Below are 25,947 nucleotides of genomic sequence, written 5' to 3'. Positions count from 1 at the left end.
GAGTGACCCAGTCAGATATATGTTTTAGGAAGGTTATTTGATCAACTGTGTAAGGGTTAGATTGGTGAAGAGGGAGACTATAAGCTAGAAGTCCATTTTCCTCTTGAATTAGATATACTTTGTCACTTCAGTGAATCTATGATTTCTTTTGCCATTGTAGTCATTCCTTGCAGTTTTTCAGATCATAGCCCATTCACTCTTTCATACAGAATCAAACTTGTGCTCACTCCACATCCCCTCTGTATATATTTGATCAAGGCCAGCTGGTCTTTTAACTTTTTTTTTCCCCTTTAGTGCCATTGCTACTTCTTTCCACAATATATAAGGGACTATGTTAGAATCTAAACATGGAAGTTGCACTGTCATTGATGGAGAAAAATTTATTGTCAGAATCTTGACAAATCTTTTCCAGTTTTCAGCTGTTTTCCCTTCAAATTTCTTATTTTAATGTCCTTAAAATGATTTGGCTCGGTCACATTGCCTTAACCGTATTGTCTGTAAAGTTTTTTCTCTTTGTTGCTTTTTTGCTTTGTCTTATGCAGCTCAAATTTCTCCACCATCCTTCTGTAATTTTTGACAGATGACCATATTCTAAACTATTGTTGCCCACTCTTCTTTCCATATATGGATATATGTTATTGCTTGACAAGTAGATGAAATGCTTGCTGTGTGAGACAGCTTCTAGAGTCAGACTCTTTGACGTTTTTAGTCTGATGGTGAATTATACGTCAGTGAAACTTCCTTAGGAAATGGTGATGGCCTGAGTCTGTGTCTACTCATTTATTCAGTTCCCATTCTTCAGCACCAACAGCTTGTTTAATTAGGGCAAGTTGGAATTGCCTTGATTGAGCACCAGCTCTTTATGTTTTTAATTCTTCTCATTTGGGATTCATCTTTATCTCAGCTCTAACAGGGAGCAGACTAAAAATGGTAACATGATTGATTATTCTGGTGATGTTATTTTGGTGCTAACCATACCCAGTGTTTCCTTATTTTCTTCTGGCTAAGCAGTGTATAATCATCCCATTATTACCAAAAAGCTCTAGTTATCAGGGTTTCCTAGCTGTCCCCTTGAATACTCTTCCCCAGTCATTTCTAAATAACCTGATGGGAAACAAGGCCTGCTGTCTTTGCCTTCAGAAATTGTTTTTTTCCTCTGAGAGGCTTCTTTTTCTTGGGAGCTCTCAGTATTATGTTTCTACCACAAGTATTGTGGGCCTGCTTTTCTCTTTCAGGGGAGCCACTAATCAGAACATGACTCAGGGTAGAAAGGTTAACTTAAGAGATGGATAAATAGAGAGAATGAGTTAAACCAAGAGAATGCAGAATTTTTCTTCTTCCTCATCCTCTGTAATAGATTTCACATAAACTGATAGCATCTTTATGCTGGTCTTTTTGCAACTGGGTAACATGGACACTGCAGTATGAGATAACCAAGTGTCCCAAAAAATTATATTGCACCAGGCTTTACATTTGCTTCCTTCAGTTGAACCTGTGAGCCATCCTTCTATTTTTAACTGCAACTTCATTTTGTCTTCTAGTTTCTTTTGATTCAAATTTTCTAATAGTATGTTCAGTCATTTACTAAAGGTTCTACATTTAGAGCACAGTCAGCTAAATAATATTCACAAGTTGCCTTAAAACTGTGATAACACTTTCCTTGCCCTATTTTTGGCACTCTGTCATAGTCATTTGTCCTTTTCATTATTTTGTGGACTACTGTGATCAAAGATTCAGCACTCACTGGCCAACCTACTGTTGATGAGTCACTCTGTACTTAAGCTAAGCTAGTCATCAGAAAGCAGTTTCTTTCTAGAGTTCTGCTTGAAACCTAGCACAACCATTGATAGTCAACATTATCCCCATTCCTAAGACCCACACTCCAAATATGGAAGAGGGAAGGAAGAATTTGATGCCTTGCCTTTGATTGTCCATGAAACTTCTCTTCTAGGTCTTTCAGAGCTTTTACTACCCAGTTCCATTATTGAACCCAGTACCTCATATCAGTTTGACCTTCTCCTAAAAAGTCCCTCTTTTCCATTATACCACAGTAGATTACATTCTTAACCAGAACTTCACAAAACAACTAGACCAACATTTCTGTGCTGAATGCAGTAATCAGCCATTATTTGATACGTTGTAACTCTCAGAAGGGAAGACTTCTGTAGCTTACAGAGTGGCCTCAGGGTGGAGACATTTAGTGGAAGAGAGGGATAGTAAAGATAATAATAGACGATCTCCAAAGCAGGATGTGGAATGATAGGAAAGAAATGCAACCAGAGATGTTTTCCAGAAACTCAGGTATGATCATCTTCTTTCTATGACAAGAGGAAGTCTTGGATACTCATGTGAGAAGTTGATCTCTGAACACAGCTCATCACATTGTTATATCAAGTTCTTGCTACATCTTCTGAGTTCAGTGAGTTGGGACACCTGGGTCCCTCAGCCTTGCCATGCATCAGGGCATGATCAATCAACAAACATGTAGTAAGCAACTGGTGTGTACTAGGCACTATGGAGGGAGTTGATGGGTTTATAGGGATAGTCGTGTTCTTACTCAGTTGGCTAGGAAATTGGAAATTTCTGACATAGAAGAGTCCAGGCACAGAAATTCATTTCTTAAAGGAGAGGTTAGAATAGTGGAGGATGAAAGGCAGGAGAAAAGGAGACTTGTCTAGAGGAGCAACTTATAGTAACCTTAGTAATTTCTATACCAAGCCATGCAAGGCCCCACCAAACCACTTTCTTACTCATCACCCTGATTTCCACTTCTTAACTTTTTTTTTGCTTTATTAGGCTGTAAGCTCCATAAAGACAGTTATCTTAATAAACATTTTTTGAGCATAATAGATGCTTGTTTAATTGAATTAAATCTATTTCCTCTACTGTCTCTAGTAACTTCTTATGTATTTTCACCTCTCACATAAAAAGGTTGGAACTGTACAAACATTGCCATACGCTAGTGTTCTTTTACTTCTGTTTGGCTTTGTTGATTTCCCAATCCCAATATTTTTGTGTGATCTTTAGGTCTTTTTTTTCCCCTAACAGTTTTTATTGTTATTACTTGCTGAGAATTGCTTTTTTGTTGCCAAAGTCTGTTTTATGTGGGAGAGGGTTCCTATTTCAGATGTATTTGAGGGCTCTTAAAGACTTGTCTCAGGGTAATAGAGGGGTTTGATTTATTAAAGAATTATTTTTATATTCTTTTTCACAGCGATGACATTGATTTATTCCAAGATTGTGTGTATTTACACTGGAGGGAATTTAGTAAACATTTAGCACTTAACATATAAGATCTATGTAAGATCTATGCTGGAAACTGGAGATATAAAGGCAAAAGTGAAATATATCTTGCTCTTTTCCAGGGGAGGGGGCACACCATGTACACACGTGGGTAAATAATACAAGGTAAATTGAGGAGCAAGAGAGACCATTAACTGCGTGGCTTGTGAATGTTGAATTTTGAATTATTTCCAAAATGTTTTGTTTAAGTAACTTTTGATATATCTTTCTTGAGTAATTCAACAAGTATTCATATCCAGTTTTTATTGTTAGTCTATAGTTTGGTTAACTGTCATTTCAGTCCATGTTTCTTGGATAGTTTGAGAAAGAGCAGGCAGTGAGTAAGGTAACTTGAATACATATTTGCACCCTGCCTTTTACCAGAAACTTTTTTATCCCTAGAAGTTATGATAGCCATTTGTTTGACCACATTAACAATTCATACGTTTAATTCTATAGAACTTTCCAGTGCCTGATACATAATTCTCTACTGTCAGTCAACTTTTTAAATGGAAATTTGATGTTAAAAATTTTCCCTAAGTTATTAGTGTCTTAAGCTACACGCTAAGTTCCTAGTATCTAGTTTGGCATAATAAAAATAGATTGTATTCTGAGTTACGTTATTAATTACTAGTTTAGTCATGAACATAAGGAAAAATATCATTAATCATTACAGAAAAATTCAAGACCTAATATGTCTGAAGGAAAAACAGAAACATCAACTTCTGAAAGGTAAATATAAGGAACAGCTGCATCTCTTGAAATTCAAGTACATAAAATAACACTTGGGCTGTGTTATTTCACAGGTAATTGGCCAGGGAATATTTACAAATTATTTGTGTACTGATGCTTTTTATTGTAGAATATAATTTTAAAATAATGTTTACTCGACAAGAAATGAAATAAAATCTTGAGCTTCAAATTGTTTTGTTTTGCACATTTATTATACATTTTATAATTAAATTTCAAAATTATAAAGACAAAGACTGCCAATGCATTCTGCCAAATCATTTGAAAATCTTTTTTTTCTTCTTAATTAATAGTTAACCTCAGTATTTTTTTAGTTCCCCCAGATCAAGGAAAAGATCAAGTTTAACACTGTTTGATGCACATCTTTGAAACAGTATTGCATTTTGGATATTTTCTAGAAATCATTCCTTTGTTTATAAAGCCATAGGTATATATTTGAAATTTAATAATAAATTGCAGTACTCTAATATTCAATAAATATAGCCATCTGTTTCTAAAAATATATACAAATGGAAAATAGAAGAGGGCATAAATCATCAAATATGTGAAATATTTCCAAAACCCCGTTGTCAAATTAGAATCATAACATTCCTAATAGAACTCAATACTAAACAAAGATGAATCTTTTTTACCTTTTTAAAAGAAAGTGTTTCTATTTCTCCTTTACCTTTATACTATATGTTATAGTAGGTTCCTTGAACATTATTTTGTTTTTTGAGAAATGAATTCTGTAATAATACACTTTACATTTTTCAAATAAACTTCACTGGTAAAATGACCTTAGTTCTTTCTCTGCTGCTAGTCGTTAATATAGACAAAATTTTTCATTTCTAATTTTAAATTCATGTTAATTAAACCTTTTTAAGACATTTGACACTAGGAGGGAAATAAAGCAAGGCGGCCTAAATTTAGACAAAATGATAACTATTAAAGGTTAAATCCCATTATTATTAACTTCAAGGGACAATTTATTATTTTTCTTTGGCTATATTCTTTGAAATAGTCCCTTAACAGGGACTTGGAAAACATTTCTCTTCTTAGAAAGACTTTTGCTATAATGGTAGCTGTTATAATGGGATCTTACATACATTCCTATTTGAGTGAAAAATCAAGTTCTCGGTATACTGATGTAGAAATTATAATAGACGGGATGGATGTCCAGTGTAGCATGGTATTGGTCTTGAATGTGGACATGTACTCAAATATGAGCAATGCCTCTAAATTTTGCTGTTTCTTTGCAAGGGAAGAGAAAACCCATGGACAGGTACAGAGAAGTAATACTGGACATAGGCCTTACTAGGCTTTTATTTATAACCTAGTTAGAATAAAGCAGGGCAGAGTATGGCCCATGTTTAGACAAAGAGGGCATTTAAGTTAGGAAATACAAGGCAAAAGTTTATTCCCTCTCATTTTTGGGCATATTGCCACTTGCAATATTTTTTTGTAGAACATAAAAATTTTACTGCAATTGAAAAGCCACTCACTGAGTCAAGGCTTTAAGCAGAACTGTCTTAAAGCTATAACCAGCAGAGAGTTGATGTACTGGTTTATTTATTCAACAAGTCTAAGAATGGAATGTTTTACTCCTCGTTACAAACAGTATAGATCGCAGAAGGTTCCCAGATAACCGTAGGCTGTAAGGGGTTTTAAATGAACCGATTTCCTCATTTTACAAATGAGGAAACTGAGGCAATAGGGCTTAAGCAACTTGTCCAAGGTCACATGACTAGTTCATAACACAGAAGAACCAGGCTTAGAGCATGTGTTCCCAGTCTCCTGGCCCAATGCTCTTTCACCTCATTTAAAGTGAGATTACTTATATTTTCCATTTATGAACCTTTATCATAGGACCCTGGTTCATCTGATTTTATTGCCTGAAGTATTGTTCTCATTCTAAGCTATAAACTTGATGTGCCAAGGTGTCAAATATCTTAATTGTATTTATGTAACTTGGCATATATTTTGATGCAAGCGTTCCTTGATCCTTCTAATTAGTACATTTTTCTCTTTTTAGCATTTTTCTCCAATAAACTTTGCTGGAGAGAAAAATAATAAATGACTTTGTTTTACAGCAAACAAGAAAATGCTTCTTCAGAGGAAGCCAAAAAAGAATGTGATGTAAATCCATGTAAAGGCTCATCAGCAATAAAGAATGAAGAAAGTATAACAATTTTAAATATGAAAAATGACCCCAACCTAGTAGCCCAGGATAGGGGCTCAAGGAATTTCTTCAGTTCTGTTTCAGATCATAGTGATGTCGAAGAGGTGATGGAAGAACAACAAAAAAACACTGATAGCAAAACTGAATTGAAGATGTGCCAAAGTTCAGAGAATGTGATTTTAAATGATCAGACTAACAGCTCCAATGAAGCTAAGCCTTCTTCACGGAATACTAAAAATTTGAAATTAACATCAAATGATGTTAGCTTTGAGCAGTTTTTGAGAAAAAGAGATGAACCTGAGTCTGTTAGTTCTGATGTTAGTGAGCAAGGCAGTATTCATTTGGAACCTTTGACACCATCTGAGGTGCTTGAGCACGAAGCCACCGAGATTCTTCAGAAAGGTAGCGTTGAACCTCCAGCCAAGGAAGCTGGAGTAGTTTCTGAGCAAACAGATGACATTTCTAGAGGAAACAGTCCTAGTACAACAGAAACAACTGTTAACCTGACAGATGAAAAGGAAGCAAGTTGAAATGAAATCAGCCATTCATTCTAAGTTTTAGTTAAAAAATTAATAACAGTAATATGGTAAAGAACATCTTGGATGTGCTCAGTGACACTTTTGGAAATAGAAAAATATAAGGATAGGTTACACATGCATTGTATGTGTGTGTTAAGCCTATTATTAAAGTAGTCAATTTGCCAATCATAGCACAATTAAACAAGGGTATGTGTATTCTGATGAAGGTTCAATTTGAAATGGAAAAGTCTCATTTCATTAGTTTGTTTTGTTTTGTTTTGTTTTTTTCCAGAAAAGGGGTGACTTGTAAGTAATCATAAAGATTACTTACGGAAAGTTAAGCAGTCATAAGAAAGGAAACACAAGGATATTGATTATTATTAAAATCTTTGAACTCCCTAAAATGAAAGCCTGTCACATTCTTTTCCACCATTTTTTAAAAAGTTTAGAAAAGTCCTTTGTTAAGGTAATTGGTTAAAAACAATGGTTGATTGGTGAGTCAGAGAAGGGTTTAACTTGGAGTGTAATGCTAATGTGGAGCATGCTTACAGTGATGTATTAATCTAATGACAGTTTGGATAAATGTAAAACTCCTTTGGATTTAATGTCACATTCCTGTCTGTCAGAAGCATGTAAACAGAATTATATGAATCTATGCACCTCCATACAGGTGTTAGCATCCCAGGCTGTAAGCTTACCTTAATTAAACTTTCAGTGAAAGTGAAATTCTTAAAATATATATATTTGTGTTATTTGTCAGTGTGCAAGCTGTGCATAAATCCCTGACGTATTAGTTGTATAAAGTAGGACTCATTACTGGAAATACTGTAGCTATTACTGCCTTTACTGTTGTTTTAATGATTTTTGTTAGGAGTAAGTAGACCCAAAAATGGTCTGTAAGTCAAGCCAAAGTACGGTTTAATGTAGAAACTGTAAAGCAGTGAACTGGAAACATGTTCTGCCATGTATTCAGCCATTTTAAAACTACTTCTTTATGTTAAATAAAGACTTAAAGGGGACCTAAAGCAGAAATGTATAAATCAATTTCAGGAATTTAGCCTAATGTCCATAAGATGGCTGCTAAAAATGATTTTTTGTTTGTTTTTACTGTCTTAGGAACTCATAGATGTAGGAATGCATAATATGATTAACAGTAGTTTGCTTTGAAATACTGACAAACTTCATTAAAAAATGCTGCAATTTTACTCCTTTAGAATGTGTTTTGAACTCTTAAATTTTGTTTGAATGAATGTTGAATGTTTTAAACAACTATTAAACACTGCTGTAAATATTAGTTTTTGAGTAAATATTTGCAACAAAAAGTTGTCTGTGGGTAATTTTATTTTTCATACCATTGCTTAGTCTTGAACAATTGTTTTTAACATTGGAATATTTAAGAATGGAACTGTTTGGTTGCTCTTTTATCCTGCATTTTATTCTTTGTTGGGTGTTAAAAATATTATATTAAATTATAGTGTAGTGTGTAAGAAATTATGCTCTTATTACTTCACAGGAGAAATACTGCCTTACCTCATCATGAAGTATCATATCTCAGTTAAGGAGAAAATTATATTATGGTATTTGGTTTGCTCAGCAGCTTTCAAAAGTTGGATAAGTAAATTGTTTTGCCATTTCAGATGTATTCCTAAAATATAGGGGTCAATTTTATCTTTCATGCCATATAGAGTAAAGATGAGTTAATATAAACATTGGCACCCCTCCAAGAATCTTGTGTGGTATAGTGGAGAGTGTTGGATTCAGGGTCAGAGGCACAGGGGTCCAGGACTTGGACTCTTAAGATTTAGGTGAATGTAGACAAATCATTTAACCTTTCTTCGCCTTGCTTTACTCATCTGTAAAATGAGACTAATGGTATTTGTAATACTGATTTTGCACAGTTGTGAAAGAAGAATTTTGCAAACCATACAAGCACAATTGTTAGCAGTAGTAGCAATCTGAGACCTGAAAGTTCTGCCCTTTTAGGCCCTGTTTTTAGCATGGATTTGTAGAGGGGTCCTCATCTTCGTAATTTTAGGTAATTACAATTGCTTAGTAAGATCCCAAAATATAATTTTCACACCTAGGAACCCCAAATGTTACTTTAGACTTAAGCCTAAAAAGATTTTGCCGCTCCAAGTGACTTGTATAGGCCCCTTGTTACTAGTTTTCAACATTGGGAGTGTCTTTATCCAGCTGTAGTACTTTTGGGGCAAATACGAACTTTGCTTAAGGTTTATTAGAGTTGTAAGAGCCAAGATCTCTATCTGTAGAGAGTTATGGAGACCCAAGGTAGTGGGAATAATCTGTAGTATTTTTTTTTCTTTGGTGAGGCAATCGGGATTAAGTGACTTGCCCAGGGTAAGTGTCATGTGCCTAAGGCTGTATTTGAACTCAGGTCCTCCTGACTCCCAGGCTGGAGCTCTATCTACTGCTTCACCTAGCTGCCCCTCTAGTATTCTTCTATCCTCCCCCACTGACTGGGGATTTAGAATTGCTGGTTGTGTAAAGGGGGAGGCGGGGGAGAGAGAGAGAGAGAGAGAGTGAGTGAGTGAGTGTGTGTGAGTGTGTGTGTGTATATGTAAGTAATGATGACCAAGTAGCAGCGAATTAATGCCCACAAATATAACATTCATGACCTAGGTTTTATGTTTTTAAAAACTATTATATTTATATTTGCATGTTTCTCTTCCTTGCTTATACTCTACAAATTTTAGTAAAGAAAATGTTTTTTTCCCTTCAATAACAGTAAAGAATTGCTAAAAGCAACTGAAAAGGCATGATGAAAATACTGTCTAAGTAAAAAGAATCAATGTTTCATTTTTCAGATATAATATAAAATAATGTTGATGAATCAACATGCCTTTTTTAGGCACATGCTGGGAATAGCCCTACTTGCTGAGGACACAGATGCACAAACAGGACAGCAGTTGACATTCCACTAGGGGTGGGGGGTATCCACAGATAGTGATTTGACAGGGAGGATGGTCACTAGCAGCTGGGGGAGTAGGCAAGGCCACTGAAAGCAGTGGCACATGAGCTTACCTTTGAAGGGGAGCCAAGAGACAGATGAGAGGAGAAAGCACTTGAAGCAAGGAGGACAGCCTATGCAGAGGCACAGAGGAAGGTTGGGCAGGAGTATAGAATGTATGAAGGGGGAAGGGTGTGCCAGGCACTGTGATTTACCAGTATTTCTTCATTTGAGACAGCCATGAAAAGTAGAGACTATTATCCCCATTTTAAAATTGGGGAAACTGAGGTAGACAAGTGATTTGTCCAGAGTCTCATAGCTAGTGTGTGAGGCTGGACCCCAGCATTCTATTCACTGCACCACCCAGCTGCCTCAATTAAAGGGCATTGCTGTGTAATGTGGAAAGTAAGTTACAGCCAGATTGTGAAGGGCTTCTTGTACAGTGTAGTGAGTGACAGTTAGGCTTGTGCTTTAGGAGTATCAGTTCTGCTGCTATCTGTTTGAAATAAGGGTTTGAACTAGGATGCTTGTGCTATGAGTGGAGAGAAGAGGGAAGGAGGAGGTAAAAATGACAAGACTTGGTGATTGCTTATAATATGTTCAGGTGATACTGAAGTGAGATCAACAAGCATTAAATGTCTACTATTTTCCAGAAACTGTTAAATACAAAGAAAGGCAGAAATAAATCCGTTCCTTCTCAAGGAGCTCAATTTAAAGACAACATTCAAACAATATATAGGCAGGATAAATTGGAGATAATTTCAGAAGGGCACTAGAATTAAGGAAGACTCGGAAAAGAAGGTGGGATTTCAGCTGAGACTTGAAAGAAGCCAGGAGGTGGAAATCAGGGAGAGTTCCAGGTGTCAGGGACAGTCAGTGAAAATGTCAGAAGTTAGAAGATAAAATGTCTTATGAGAGGAACAAAAAAGAGACTAGCGTCACTGTGTGTAAGAAAACTAGAAAGGTAAGGAGCCAGGTTAGGAAGAGCTTTAAAAAACAAAGGGCTGTATATTTCATATTAGAGGTAATAGTGAGCCATTGTAGTTTACCGAACAGCAGTGTGATATGGTCAGATCTGCATTTTAAGAAGCTCACTTTGATAAAATGGATTATAGACTGGAGTGGAGGGAGATTTGAAGCAGGGAAACTAAGCAGAAGGTTCTTGCAGTAGTCCAGGTGGGAAGTGATGAGGGCCCATATTAAGGTACGAGGCTGGCAGAGAGAGGGACACACATGAGAAATGTGAAAGCGTAGACACGACTTGGCAACTGGATTGAAGGAAAGTGGGAGGCGGCGAGAATGGGGATGAGTAGGGAGTCTGGATGACTGGAAGGATGAAGGTGCCTTTGACAGTATTAAGAAAAGTGAAGAAGAAAGGAGGATGTGGGTGGGAAAGGTCATCAGTTCAGTCTTGGATACGAGTATAAGATGCTTATGGGATGTGTCAAGTTCAAGGTGTCCAATAGGCAGTTGGAGATGTGAGACTAGAGGTCAGAAGACAGATTAGGATTGGATGGATGATCTGAAAATCATAAACACAGAGATTATAATTGTATCCATGGGAGCTAGATCTCTCTGGGTTGTAAACCAGATGGTCTGGAAAAAATTATTCCCTCTCCAGAAATAAAGAAGCTTGGACGAGGGATTGTTTTTTAAGGGAGAAGATAAATGAGTTCCAGTTTGGACATGTTAAGTATCAGAGGTGCTTTTAGGACATCAGGCTGAGATGTTGAACAGGCAATTGGTCAAGTTGGGCTGTGTCTCTATTTAATAGAGATGTCGGGACTGGATATAGTCTGACATATGAGCACACAGGAAGAGAACCATGAGAGAGCAATGTCCTGAGAACCAGGAGAGTAGAAAGTATCCACGAACTGAGCTGATCACTAGCAAATGCTACTATTTCCTCAGCTACCTCACTTCTTAATCCCTTGTGATGTTTTATGACTTTATTACACTTCAATGGCTTTTCCAAGATACCAATGAACTCAATTGCTAAACCCAATGGCCTTTTTTCAGCCCTCATTATATCTGACCTATTTTACACTAGAAGCTGCCTTGTATCTTTGGGACACTGAAACTGCTGGTTTTCCCTTCTGTTTTCCTCTCCCTTAGAAGAATATGAAGAACTAAATGACTTCCCTCTAACTTCTTTTTGGTTTCTGAACCATCCAGTTCTGTACATCAGATAATATTCTTCAAGTCTCTGGCTCATTTCAGCTTTTTTCCCTTGCTGGCACTCAAAGACGGCTTCCCTTTCACAATTCTTTATCTTCATTTTTAACATTTTAGATTAGGTGTCATTATGCTTAAGGTTGGCAGATGTCAGGCCTACTTTGTGCTAATTTTTGCTTTTCCAAACAAGTCTAACCATACATGCAAAAAGTCCATTTAGAAGATTATAAGGTTTTACTTAGCTCAGAGATGCTCAAACTTTTTGGTCTCAAGACCCCTTCACACTTAAAAATGATTGAGGACTCCAGATAGCTTTTGTTTATGTAGGTTATGTCGATATTTACCATATTAGAAATTAAAACAAAAATTTACAATATTTATGCATTCATTTTAAAATAATACATGTGAACATAACTTTCTATGAAAATAACTATTTTCTAAAACAAAACAGGGGGAAAAATGCATTGTTATACATATTTTTGCAAATCTCTCTAATGTCTGACCGAATAGAAGATAGCTTAATTCTCATATCTGCTTTTGTATTTAATCTGTTGTGATATGTTGTTTTGGTTGAAGTATGTAAAGAACATACAGCCTCACAGAGATAGGTAGTTGGAAAAGGGAAGAATATTGTAATAGGAAAATAATGTCTCATTATCGGTGTGAAAATTGTTTTGACCTTTTGGACCACTTGAAAAAGGGTCTTAGGGTACCATCAAGCATCTGCATGCCACAGTTAGAGAACTACTGGTTTAGCTTAATATTGTTTATCACTATTACCAACTTTTAAAAAATGTTGTCTTATTGATCAGCCTTTTGTTTTTTGCATTACAGTTATTTTCAGATTTCTCCCTCCCCTCCCCCATGGTAAGCCTTACCTATGACAAAGACAGTTAAAGCAAACCACCCAACATTAGCAGTAGCATCTGGCAATGCATGTAACATTCCATACTCACAGTCTCTCATCTCTCTAACAAAAGGAGAATTCTTCATCTCTTCTTGAGCAAAAATTGGTTATTGTAATTGTGCTTTTTAGATTCTTTTGTTGTGGGTTCTTTCATCTCTACTACTACAGTCATGTGAATGTTTTTTTCTTGTTCCACTCATATCACTGCATCATGTATACCAGTCTTCCCGTGTGTCTCTGAAAAGCTTCATATCTGTCATTTTTACAGGTCAGTTATATTTAATTATTTCTATATTGTGGTTTGTTCAGCTATTCTCCACTTTGCTAACAGTTCTTTGTCACCAATTTTTTTTCAAATTTTTACAGCTCTGAGTTCTAAACTAATTTTTTTCTGCCTTATTATGTTGATGAAAAATAGGATAATATAATTGTATTCAAAACTGGCTTTGCTATTTGAGATACCATATTCCACCAAGGAATAATTTGGTAGAGCCAGAGACAATATCAAGTGAGACATCATCTCATTCATTGTTTGTCCTTCACTGTTGAAGAGGACCATGACATCAGGAAAGTGATGTCATGACTCACAAGTGAATTGGATTTAAGTAAGGGAGGGCTGTGCAAAGTCACCAGCCTCTCTCCTCCAGAGCCGTCTTGTCCAGGGGCAAGATATAGATCAGGATGACTGGAGATGTCCCCGGATGCAGTGGGAGACCTTGGCCTTTTTTAAGCTAAGAAGACCAAGACATCATCTAGTTAGAGGAAGAAGCCAAAAGTGGAGGTGGTTGGTGATTTTCTCCTAGAGAATTTTCTTCTCCTAAAAGCTATTTTCTTCTCCTAAAAATTATCAAGTGAGATAACTATCTGTTTCTGGTAACTCACAGAGGGGCAAGTGATATTGCCCAAAGGAACTTTAGAAGCAATCTGTGGATTCTTTCAATTGGTACTATATATTTGGGTTTAGAAGTGCTTGTATTTCTTGCATGATGGTGCTTAAATTTTCCCAATCATTCCCAATCAGTTGTTCTCTCTTTTGTTCTTTGGTAAAGTTAGTCAACTTATTTTTGCTGGACAAGCCATAAATTCTGTTTTTACAGTTCTTATTTCTCAGACTATTTGGGAACAACATGCTGTGGTTCCACTCTCTCTTGGGCATTCACAAGGTTCTCTGCCTCGTCAAGTATTGATTCTTTTTCCTTTGTCTTGTAATATTTATTAATAGATGTCTGGACTCTTTTAGCTGATTTGGCTGTCTTTCTGCTATTACTAGCAGAATACCTGTTGGCTTAGCTGCTTTATACCCAAGGTCTTTTTCTGACTTGTTCCCCTTTTATTGACAGTTTCTCCAATGGGAATGGACCTCAGAGCAGTCTCAGCCTCCTCCCATGCTGGGTAATTACTTTTTACTGTTCTCAGCCTCTGCCACAGCTGGATGCCTGTCCCCTTTCCTTTAGAGTTGGTGAGGTACCATGCTGCAGTCCCAGGCAGAACAAGCTTCTGACTTTTCATTTTCCACAGTTCAGGGAGGGGAAGGGAGCAAAGTTGAGTTCTGTGGCAAACTAGTGGGTGGGATTGTGTAACCCTACCAGAGCATAGTAGCTTGTAAGGGAGGGACTTACATGAGGGATAGTTAGTTCATTGGGTTGTTACCTCACTAGGGTTCTCAGTGTTTTAGACCATGGAGACAGCTGAAATTGCTTCCTCTCAGGCATAATTGCTATTTTGGAGAGGTTTGAGAGGCCATGAGGATTGGAAAAAGTGTCTAGTCCACCATTTTGTTGGTCACGTCCAGAAGGAACTTTGGAAGCATTGCCGAGGATTATGAAGTCTTGGGCAAGAAACTGAAGACCATGGGGACATAGGTTTTTATTACTACTGCTCATTGAAGTCAAGGTCCAAAAAAGAAAAAAAATGACTTGGAAGTAAGCAGCTGGCTCAGAGGATGCTTTCAAAGAACAAGATGTGGACCAATGGGCAAAAACTTAAAATACAGGAAAGGCAAGGCCTTCTGAGCTGGGCTGGAGTGTACTGATGTAAATAAGGCTGGTAAAAATATGTTTGCTATGGGGCAGGTAGGTGGCTCAGAGGATAAAGCACTGGCCCTGGAGTCAGGAGGACTCAGTTCAAATCCGGCCTCAGACACATAACACTCAATGACTGTGTGACTCTGGGTAAGTCACTTAATCCCAATTGCCTCACCAAAAAAAAAAGATATAGATATAATGTGTATGTATACACATATATATACACACAGACATATAGATATAGATATAGATATTTGCTATGGCTAACAAATGATAATGATTTTAGACTAAAAAAGGATGAGGGAAAGAGAAAACTGCCTTAATATATCCGCAAGTTTGATGCCACAGAGTGGCTGCAGTTAAAAAAATGACACTAATTATTAAGATACACAGGAGTGTGAAGGAGGCAAAGTCCAAGAAAGGAGCCATTAGTCAAGATCCCTCACCTTAGATGTCTATACACAAATGCCCAAAGTTTACACATCAAGCAAGAGGAACTAAAGGTAAAGGAGACAAATGACCTCGTGGATGTCACTGACTGCCCAGAAGATGAAACCTTTATTTGAAATTATTTTGCTTTTGTTTTTTCTGCCAAGGAGAATAACCCTTTGCCCTAAAAATGAACAAAAATGGCCAATGGAGGTTAGTTTTCAAGGTAAGTGAGGGAATAATAATAGAGCAGCTATTTACTCTTGATGAATCCAGGTCACCTGGTCCAGACCTTGAGTACTAAAAAATAACTGGCAGATGTGATTGTTATGCCACTGTCAGTGATATTTGAAAGATTATGGAAAAGAGCAGAAATGCATCAGGACTGGAGGCAGACAAATGGTGACCTAGTTTTCAAAAAAGGGAAGAGAACTATCTGCAAGCCATAGTCCAGGAACTTGATTTGGATTCCGGGGGAAGAAATACCTATAATACCAGAGCTATACTTTGGCATCTTTGTGCACTGTAATTGGTTAAATGGAATGAGGAACATACAGGTTTCTTTCTTTGATTACTGCTCAAGGTCCCTTGTTAGGGAATATAAACCTCTAGGATTCCAAGTGTCATAGGGCCTTTCAAGCTAATTAAATATATCTGTGAGGTCATAATTTTTGGAAATGGAGGAGACTTTGGAAAATTTTAAGGGTTCAAGACAAAAACAAACAAGCATCAGGAGAATTTGGTCCAGCAAGCATTGAATGGAGACCTTTCCAGCCAAACCCCCTAAGGAGTCACTGGTGGGAGAAGAGCACTTCAGTCTGACTGTGATCTCTTCACTACTCCTCCAAACTCCTCCTTTGGCCAGAGGCATTTTTGAGCTTTAAAAGGTCAAGAGGACTTTGAACTTCCTATCTTCCCATCTGTTTCTACCCAGCATCCCCAAATCTGCTGATGGCAGTGAACATAAATAAAAGATTGAACATAGAGTCAACTCCATGAGGCATCTGATAGAGCAACTACAGCATGCTTCAAGAGAATTTCTGGAGTATCCCATGTTTGGAAAAAAGACCTTCCTATGACTAGGAACTCTGAGTCACCGCTTTGGTCTCTAAGCTTGAGCTGATTTTTCAACGGACTATATGTGTCTCGTGGGAGAACGTGTCAGCTTTTTTTGGAGATGAAAAAATTGTTCTTACTGTACTGTGTTAGTAAATATCTCTTTCTAAAAACTACTTAATGTGGGGTGATCAAATGATTCTCAACTGAAAATCTTGGAGAACTGGGTTGGGGGGAGAGGAGTGACAGTGGAAGGTTGAAAGGAAGAGAAATCACGCCAGTGGGGGCTTACGCCAATGGTTATTAGAAAATCCAATTTCTTAGAAATATCATTTATCTTGAAGGGGTAATGTAGCTTTGTTCCTGAGACTTGTCTGTGAGATGTGGAGTTGAGATAAGGATCCTCAGAGCTTATGGGCAACATATATTACAGTTTGTTTAGCCATTCCCCAATCAATGGGTATCTACTTTTTTCCAGTTCTTTGCTAACACAAAAAGTGCTACTATAAATGTTTTGATGTATATGGAGCCTTCTTTTTGGATCAGTGACCTCCCTGAGGTATATGCCAATTTCTGGGTCAGAGAGTACGGACATTTTATCTTCTCTCTTGCATAATTTCATAGTTTTCCAGAATAGTTATACTAATTCACAGCTATTTTTTCATAACCCTTCCAACATTGACTATTCCCGACTTTTGTAATCTTTGTCAGTTTGCTGAATATGAGGTAAAACCTCAGGGTTGGTTTTGATTTGCATTTCTCTCTAATGTGATTTGGATCATTCTTCATATAATTATTAATAGTTTCCAGTTTGTCTTTTGAGAACTGTATATTCATATCCTACACTTAGCACGGTATCTGAAATACAGTAGGTGCTTAATAAATGTTTATTGACTGACTAATATCTTTTAACCACTTATCTGTTGGGGAATGGCTTTAGGCTTTATTTGTTTTTATTAGTCATCTATATATCTTAGTTAATGTAGTCTAGTTATATTCAGTAATTTCCCAATTATTGAACCAACTTTAAATCCCTGCTATAAATCCAACCCGGCAATCACGTATGATCTTTAGAATTTGTAGTTGCAACCTCTTTGCTAATGTTTTATTCATAGGGTAATCTGATCATAGGATTATAGCTCTAGAGGTGGAAATGACATTAGAATCTAACTAGTCCAATACCTTTATTTCCCAGGTAAAGTAACTGAGGTCCAGGAAGCTAAGTAGCCTGCCCCACACAGGTAGTGAGTGATAAAGGCAGTATTTGGACCCTGGTCCTGACACTCGAGCTAGCAATCACACTGCCTCTGTAATTCAGTAGTTTTACATCAATATTCATTAAGATATTGGTCCACAGTTTTATTTCTCCACTTAATCTCTCCCTGGTTTAAGTTTCAGGACTATATCTAAGAAGAGTTTGGCAGAATTCCTTCTCAGGGAGTTAGATTTGCAATCGTGTTTTATATCCTGTGGTGTTTTCTTTGATTTACTCATCTTTCCAGCTTTAGTTACTGAATTGGGACTTTGTGCTAGTGTTAACCACTACCCCTGCTCAGTGGTTAGCTCTGCTTGGTCTTCCTCTGGGTTCCTGTGCCAACCTCTATGTTCCTGTGCCAAGCTCTACTTCTGGGAGTTAGGTCCCTCTGGATCTTTGAGGTTCAGAGTACTTATCCTATCTTCAGTTCTCTCTATGGCATCTCAGGACAATGTTAGCAACCTCACATCCCCAGTGCTCAGTTGCAACATCACTCTGGTGGCTGATGTTCCCCATAGATCCCACCATAGGTTTATAAACATCTTGGGAATTTCTTGGGGAATCCTCTCTTCCTGTCTTTCTGTAGAAAACCCTGGACGCTACACATTTCTCTTGTCCTTCTGAGGTCATGCCAGGACACTATGGGCTTGTTTGACAGAGCTGAGGTTGGTTTTGCTAGCTAACTAAATTCCTATTTCCTGTGGGCTGCTAGCTGATTTTTTGTGCATTTTTAGTTTGGAGAAGTAACTAATTTCTCATTGGTGCAAACTTCAGGGTTTTGCTGTGATAGTTGTCAGGAAGCTGAACAACCTATCTGTTCAGACCTTGGTGGGAAGTTTGATTTTATCTGATTCTATTTGGTGGGAAGTTTGATTCTATTTTTACTTTGGCCTCTGGTTCTAATAGATCTAAGCAGTTTTATAGCAGTTTTATTATATGTGTGTGGGTGTGTGGGTGTGTAAAGACAGAGTATGGGGGGGTTAGCTCATGATTTTCTATGAGTTTATTGATTCTTAAAATATTTCTTATCTATTTCCCAAGTTATTAGTTTTCCATAATAGATACTTTACATTTTCTTATTTTTTTACTTTATTCTGATGTTTCTTTATCTCATGAAGTCACTGAGTTCTGGTTGTTCTATTCTATTTTTCAGGCAGTCTATTACTTACGTAAGCTTTTCTACCTTCTGTTTTAATCTATTCTCTTTCCAATAATTCCTTAAAAATTAGAATTTGTCAAGTGGAAGCTAATGACTCCATGAGACATCAAGAAACAATAAAACAAAGTCAAAGGAAAAGAAGAAGAAAAAGGAGAAAAAATAATGATGAAATTTCTCATAGAAAAAATAAGTGGAAGAAAAAGAAATAATGAAATTTCTTACAGGAAAAACAAGTGGCCTGGAAAATAAATTGAGGAGAGGAAATTTAAGAATTATTAAACTGCCTGAAAGCCATGCTCAAAAAAAAAAAAAAAAAGCCTAGACATCATATATCAAGATGTTACAAAGAAAAACTGCCCAGCTATCTTAGAACCAGAGAGCAAAATAGAAATTAAAAGACTTTACCAATAATCTCCTGAAAGATATCCCAAAATCAAAACTCCCAGGAATATAGCCAAATTTCAGAGCTCTTAGGTTAAGGCAAAAATAATGAAAGCAGTCAGAAAGAAACCATCCATATGCCATGAAGCCACAGTCAGGATCCCAAAAGATTTAGCAGCTGCCACTATGAAGAAGCAGATGGCTTAGAATATGATATTCAGGAAGGCAAAGGAGCTAGGATTACAACCAAAAAGAACCTACAAAATTGAATATAATCCTATTGGGAGGAAAATGGATATTTGATGAAACAGAGGACTTCTAACATCCCTAATGAAAAGACCAGAGAAGAACAGAAAATTTGACATTCAACACAAGATTCAAGAGAAGTATAGAAAGGTAAACATGAGGGAGAAATCATAAGGATTTCTTGATAAGGTTCAACTGTTTACATTCCTAAATGGGAAGGTGATACATATAACCCCTAAGAACTTTATCATCATTGGGGCAGTCAGAAGTAGTCTACTTAGGAAAAGGACATGAGTGTGATTCTGTTATGTTGGGGTGATCTCAAAAGAAAAATGGAAGGGTGAGAAAGAGGGATGTACTGGGAGAAGGGGGAGGAGAAGAACAAGGGAAATTATATAAATAAGGCACACAACAAACAGCTTATACAATGGAGGGGAAAATGGGGGTGGAGGTGGAGGAGTGGGTAACCCTTGGACCTCACTCTCATCTGTACTGGTTCAAAGAGTCAAGAATATATACATACACAATTGGGTATAGAAATTAATCTTAACCAACATGGAAGTAGAAGGAGAAGGGGCTAAGAAAAAGGGAGTGGGAGTGAAGGAAGATAAGAGAGAGGACAGACTAAAGGAAGCAATAGTCAGAAGTGAAACAGATTTCTGAAGAGGAAATAGGGTAAAAAAAAAATAAATAGAAAAGAAGAGGATGGAGGGAAATACACAGTTATCAATCATAACTGGGAATGGTAATGGGATGAATTCACCCATAAAACAAGTACATAGTAGAATGGATTAGAACCCAGAATCCAACAATATGTTGTGTACAAAGACACACTTGAAAAAGAGGACACAAATCTATTATGCTTCAGCTGAATTTTAAAAAGGCAAGGAAAGCAATCATGATCTAAGACAAAGCAAAAGCAAAAATAGACCTAATTAAAAGAGATAAGCGGGAAAAATACATTTTATTAAAAGGTACCAGAGACAATGAATTAATATGAATATTAAACATATATGCACCAAATGGTATAGCATCCACATTCTTAGAGGAAGTTAAATGAGTTACAAAAGGAAATAGACAATAAAACTATATTAGTGAGGGACACCTCCATTTATCCCCCTTAGACTTAGATAAACATAATAAAGAAGAAAGAAGTTAAGAAGATGAATAGAATTTTAGAAAAGTTAGAAATAACAGATCTCTGGAGAAAACTGAATGACAATAGAAATGAACATACCTTTTTCTCAGCTGTACATGGCACCTTCACAAAAATTAATCATGTATTAGACTAGACATAAAGACCTTACAGATGAATTCAGAAAAGTAGAAATATTAAATGCAGCCTTTTCATATCATAATGCAATAAAAATTACATTCAATAAAGGGTCTTTAAAGCATAGATTAAAAATCAAAAACTAATAAGAATTAGTGGGTCAAAGCACACATGATAGAAACAATATTTCATTAAAGAAAGTGACAACAATGAGAAAACACACAGAATTAGTGGGATGCAGCCAAAGCAGTGCTTAGGGAAAATTTTATATCTCTAAACACTCACAACAATGGAAGATCCTGGCACTTTTAAGCTAAGGTGTTTTCTGGTTCTCACTTTGAGTGAGGTAATGCCCATTCGGCGAATAGGCCTCTTTAAGAAGTAAGTCAAGGGATCACATCAATAAAAGAGAGAAAGAGCAGATCAATGCTTTGAATGTGGAATTTTTAAAAAATTTAAAATTCCAAATTAAACATCAAAATAGAAATCCTAAAAAACACAAAGAAGAGAGTAACGAAATTGAAATATAAAAGCCAATGAACTAATAAAATTAGAAGCTTTTTTTTACAGAGGTGGGGGAAACAAAATAGATAAACCATTGGTTAATTTGATTTTTAAAAAACAAAACCAGATTACCAGTATTGAAAATGAAAAGAGTAAATGTACAACCAATGAAGATGAAATTGAAGCAATTATTAGGAGCTATGTTGCCCAATTATATGCCAATAAAACTGATAATCTAAGTGAAATAAATGAATATTTACAAACATATAAAGTGCCCAGATTAATAGAAGAGGAAATAGAATATTTTAATAACTCTGTCTTAGAACAAGAAACTGAATAAGCCATAAATGAGCTAAGAAAAAATTCCCAGAACCAGATGGATTTACAAGTGAATTCCACTAGACATTTAAATAAATCCAATATTATATAAACTACTAAAAAAAAAATAGGTTATGGGTCCCACTAAATTCCTTTTATGACACAGATAATGGTTTTGATACCTGAGCCAGGGAAAGCAAAAACAGAATGAAAACTATAAGCTAATATCCCTAATAAATATTGATGTAAAAGGTGAAATGAAATACTAGCAAGAAGACTACAGCAATATATCACAAAGATCATCACCATGACAAAGCTAGAATTGTGCCAGGGTAATTATTATACCATTATGCAGGGCTAGTTCAATATTAGGAAAATTAATTAACCATTTCAATAACAAGAACGACCAAAAGAAATCAAATTATAATATCAATAGGTGCAAAAAAACTTATGACAAAATAAAATACTCATTCCTATTCAATATACTAGAAAGCATAGGAATAAATGAAGCTTTTCTTAAAATGATTAGTAGTATTTACCTAAAACCAAGAGCAAGCATTATCTTAACGGAGATAAACTAGAAGCCTTCCCAGTAAGATCAGGGTGAAGCAAGGGGCTCCATTATCACCATTATTATTCATTATTTTACTAGAAATGCTAGCAATAGCAATAAGATAAGAAAAAAAAATTGAAGGAATAAGAATAGGCAACAAAAAGAAACAAAACCATAACTTTTTGCAGATGATATAATGGTATAGTAGAGAGCCTGGGAGAATCAACTGAAAAACTAGTTGCAACAATTAACAACTTTAGCAAAGTTGCAGGTTATAAAATAAACCCACACAAATTATCAGCATTTCTATGTATTACCAACAAAACCCAACAGGAAGAGATAGAAATAGAAATTCCATTTAAAATAACTGCAGACTGCATAAAATATTTGCAATTCTACCTGCCAAGATAAACTTAGGAACTATATGAATATCATTACAAAACACTTTTCACACAAATAAAGACAAATCTAAATATTTGAAAAGTATTAATTATTCATGAGTAGGCCCGACCAATATAATAAAAATGAAATTACTCCCTAAACTAATTTACTTATTCAGTGCCAAACCAATGAAACTACCAAAGAATCATTTTATAGAACTAGGAAAAAAGTGTAACAAAATTCATCTGGAAGAACAAAAACATTAAGGGAGTCAATCAAAAAAAAGTGAAATAAGGAAGTCTAGCAATACTAGACCTCAAACTATACTACTGAGCAGTAATCAGCAAAACAATCTGTTACTGGATAGACTGATCAATCAATGGAATAGATTAGGTACATAATATACAGAAGTAAATGATCACAGTAACCTAGTGTTTGATAAACTCAAAGATCCAAGCTACTGGAGCAAAAACTCACTACCTGACAAAAACTACTGGGAAAACTATAAAACATTCTAGCAAAAACTAGACATAGACCAACATCTCACACTGAATACCAAGATAAGCTCAAAATGAGTACATGATTTAGACATAAACATGATATCATAATTAAATCAGAGGAGCATGACAAAAATTGCCTGTCAGATCTATAGATAAGAGAGTTCATAATCAAACAAGAAATAGAGAGGAGCATGGGAGACAAAATGGAAAAATGTTATTATATTGAATTAAAAAGATTTTAATGCAGGCAAAATTACAAAGAAAGTAGGAAACTATGGGGTAGAGGGAAGGGAGGCATTTACAGCAAGTTTCTCTACTAAATGTCTCATTTCTTAAATACATAGGGAATGGAGACATTTGTAAAAATAAGGCCCAATATTCAATTGATAAATGGCTAAAGGCTATGAACAGGCAGTTTTCAGAGGAAGAAGTCAAAGTCATCAATAGTCACATTAAAAAATGCTTTAAGGGTAGAGCCAAGATAGAGAGAAGCCAGGAAGTTGCCTGAGTTCTCCAAAGTTTCCCTCAGAAACACCATTAATCAAGCCTGTAAGCAGATTCTGGAGTGACAGAACCTGGAAAAAGATAGGGTGAAACAATTTTCCAGCTTAAAATAACTTAGAAGAACTTCAGGAAAGATCTGTCTCACTTAGGTAAAAGGGGAGCACAGTCCACTGCAGCAGTGTCTAGACAAGCCAGGGGAAGGCTCTTAGCCACAGCCCAGATCATCAACCAAGGCCCCTGGGTCCTGGCTCAAACAGGCCTGTGGCACTGCAGGCCAGCGACACTGCAGGCCAACTATAAGGCCTAGCCCTAGCACAGAAGGCAAATTGCCAGCCCCAGAACAACAGGCACAAGTAGGCCAAGTCACCCCAGCAAGCCTCCAGCTCCTGAGGCCCCAGTGCATAAAACTAGTGACCAGGCCCCTGGCCCCCAGCACAAGAAACTTGGGACAGCGCCCCTTGTACCCCAGGAGCAGAGCTTAACCTTATAAACCACAAAATAGGCCCAAAAATGAGCACAAAACAAAAAAGAGCCTTGACCATAGAAAGTTACTATGGTGACAGGGAAGATCAAAACACAAACTCAGAAGAGGACAACATTGTCAAAATGACTGCAGGTGAAACCTCAAAGGACAATATGAATTGGTCTCAAGACCAAAAAGCTTTTCTTAGAAGAGCTCAAAAAGGATTTTAAAAATCAAATAAGAAAGGTAGAAGAACAATTGGGAAAAGAAATGAGAAATATGCAAAAAAAAAAGTCAACAGCTTGGTAAAGGAAGGACAAAAATTGACTGAAGAAAATAATTCCTTTAAAAATACAATTGTCTAAATGGGGGGGGGGGGGAATCCACTGAAGAAAACAACTCCTTAAAAAGCAGAACTGGCCAAATGGAAAAGGAGGTACAAAAGCTAAGTGAAGAAAATAATTCCTTAAAAATTAGAATTGAGCAAGTGGGAACTAATAACTCTATGAGACATCAAGAATCAGTCAAACAAAATCAAAAGAATGAAAAAATAGAAGAAAATGTGAAATACCTCATTGGAAAAACAAATGACCTATAAAATAGATCCTGGAGATAATTTAAGAATTTTTGGAGTGTTAAGAATTTTGGACTACCTGAAAGCCATGATCAAAAAAAGAGCCTGGACAGCATCTTTCAAGAAACTATCAAAGAAAACTTGATATCCTAGAATCAAAGGGTAAAATAGTCATTGAAAGAATACACCGATCCTGAAAGAGATACCAAAATGAAAACTCCAAGGAATACTGCAGCCACATTCCGGAATTATCAGGCCAAGGAAAAAATACTGCACTCAGCCAGAAAGAAACAATTCAAGTATCAAGGAGCCACAGTCAGGATAACACAGCACTTAGCAGCTTCTATATTAAAGGATTCTAGAAGGCAAAGGAGCCTGTCTTATAAGCAAGAATCAACTACACAGCAAAACTGAGTATAATATCTTTCAGGGGGGAAAAATGGATATTCAGTGAAATAGAGGACTTTCAAATTTTTCTGATGAAAAAAACAGAAGAAGAAATTCAATCTTCAAATATAAAACTCAAGAGAAGCTTAAAAAGGTAAACAAGAAAGAAAAAAAACATGTTATTCAATAAGGTTAAACTGTTTACATCCCTACACAGGAAGATGATACTTGTAATTCTTGAGAACAGTATCTCTATTAGGGCAGTTAAAAGGAGTATACATAGACAAAGGGTATGGGTATAAGTTGACTTTGATGAGATGGTATAAAAAAGATTAAGGGGTGAAAAAAAGGATTGTACTGGGAGAAGAGAAAAGGGGGAGGAAGAATAGGGTAAATTATATCACATGGAGAGGCACAGAAGACCTATTGCAATAAAGGGAAAGAAGACAGGGAGGCAAGCATTGTTTGAATCTTACCCTCATCAGACTTGGTTCAAAGAGGAATTAACATACACTCTCAATTGGATATAGAAATTTAACTTACCCTGTAGGGAAGTAGGAGGGGAAAGGGGAAAGAAAACAGGGAGGTGGATAGAAGGGAGGGCAGATTGAGGGAGACAGTGGTCAGAAGCAAAACACTGGTGAGGAGGGACAGGGCAACAGGAGAGAGAAAAGTATAAACAAGAGGGAAAATAGGATGGAAGGAAACACACAGTTAGCAATCATAACTGTGAATGTGAATGGGATGAACTCTCCCATAAAACAGAAGCGAATAGTAAAGTGGATTGAAAACCAGAATCCTACATTATGTTGTTTACAAGAAATACATTTGAAGCAGAGTGATACACACAAAATAAAGGTAAAAGGCTAGAGCAGAATATATTATGCTTCAGGTGAAGTTAAAAAAAAAAAAGCAGGGGTATCAATCCTGATCTCAGACAAAACAAAAGCAAAAATAGATCTAATTAAAAGATAAGGAAGAAAACTACATTGTGCTAAAATGTACCACAGATAAGGAAGTAATATTAATGTTAAACATATATGCACCAAGTAGTATAGCATCCAGATTCTTAGAGGAGAAGTTAAGTGAGTTACAGGAAGAAATAAACAACAGAGCTATACTAGTGGGGACCTCAACCTCCCCCTCTCAGAATTAGACATATCTAACCACAAAATAAGC

General features: G+C 36.4%; 1 protein-coding gene across 8 annotated transcripts in view; it reads left to right on the top strand.

Moving 5' to 3' along the window:
• ZNF280D (zinc finger protein 280D) overlaps window positions 1-25,947 on the top strand; it is a 146,174-nt gene that overhangs the window by 76,296 nt on the left and 43,931 nt on the right. For 3 of the 8 annotated variants that reach the window (XM_027840821.1, XM_027840822.1, XM_027840820.1), the window contains 2 exons: window positions 3,959-4,014; window positions 6,105-7,985. The exons of 2 other annotated variants lie outside the window; for them this stretch is intronic. In XM_027840821.1, the coding sequence (XP_027696622.1) occupies window positions 3,959-4,014; window positions 6,105-6,723 (675 nt within the window). In that variant the 3' untranslated portion in view covers window positions 6,724-7,985. Of the gene's footprint in view, window positions 1-3,958; window positions 4,089-6,104; window positions 7,986-25,947 lie in introns of those variants that run through there. 3 more of the 8 variants (XR_003567194.1, XM_027840824.1, XM_027840823.1) reach the window with 3 other exon arrangements.

The sequence above is a fragment of the Vombatus ursinus genome, unplaced genomic scaffold (assembly GCF_900497805.2).
Source record: "Vombatus ursinus unplaced genomic scaffold, bare-nosed wombat genome assembly UNPS02014848.1, whole genome shotgun sequence".
Classification (NCBI taxonomy): Eukaryota; Metazoa; Chordata; class Mammalia; order Diprotodontia; family Vombatidae; genus Vombatus; species Vombatus ursinus.
The sequence above is the reverse complement of the archived record's forward strand: the minus strand, read 5'-3'. Positions and strand labels throughout refer to the sequence as shown.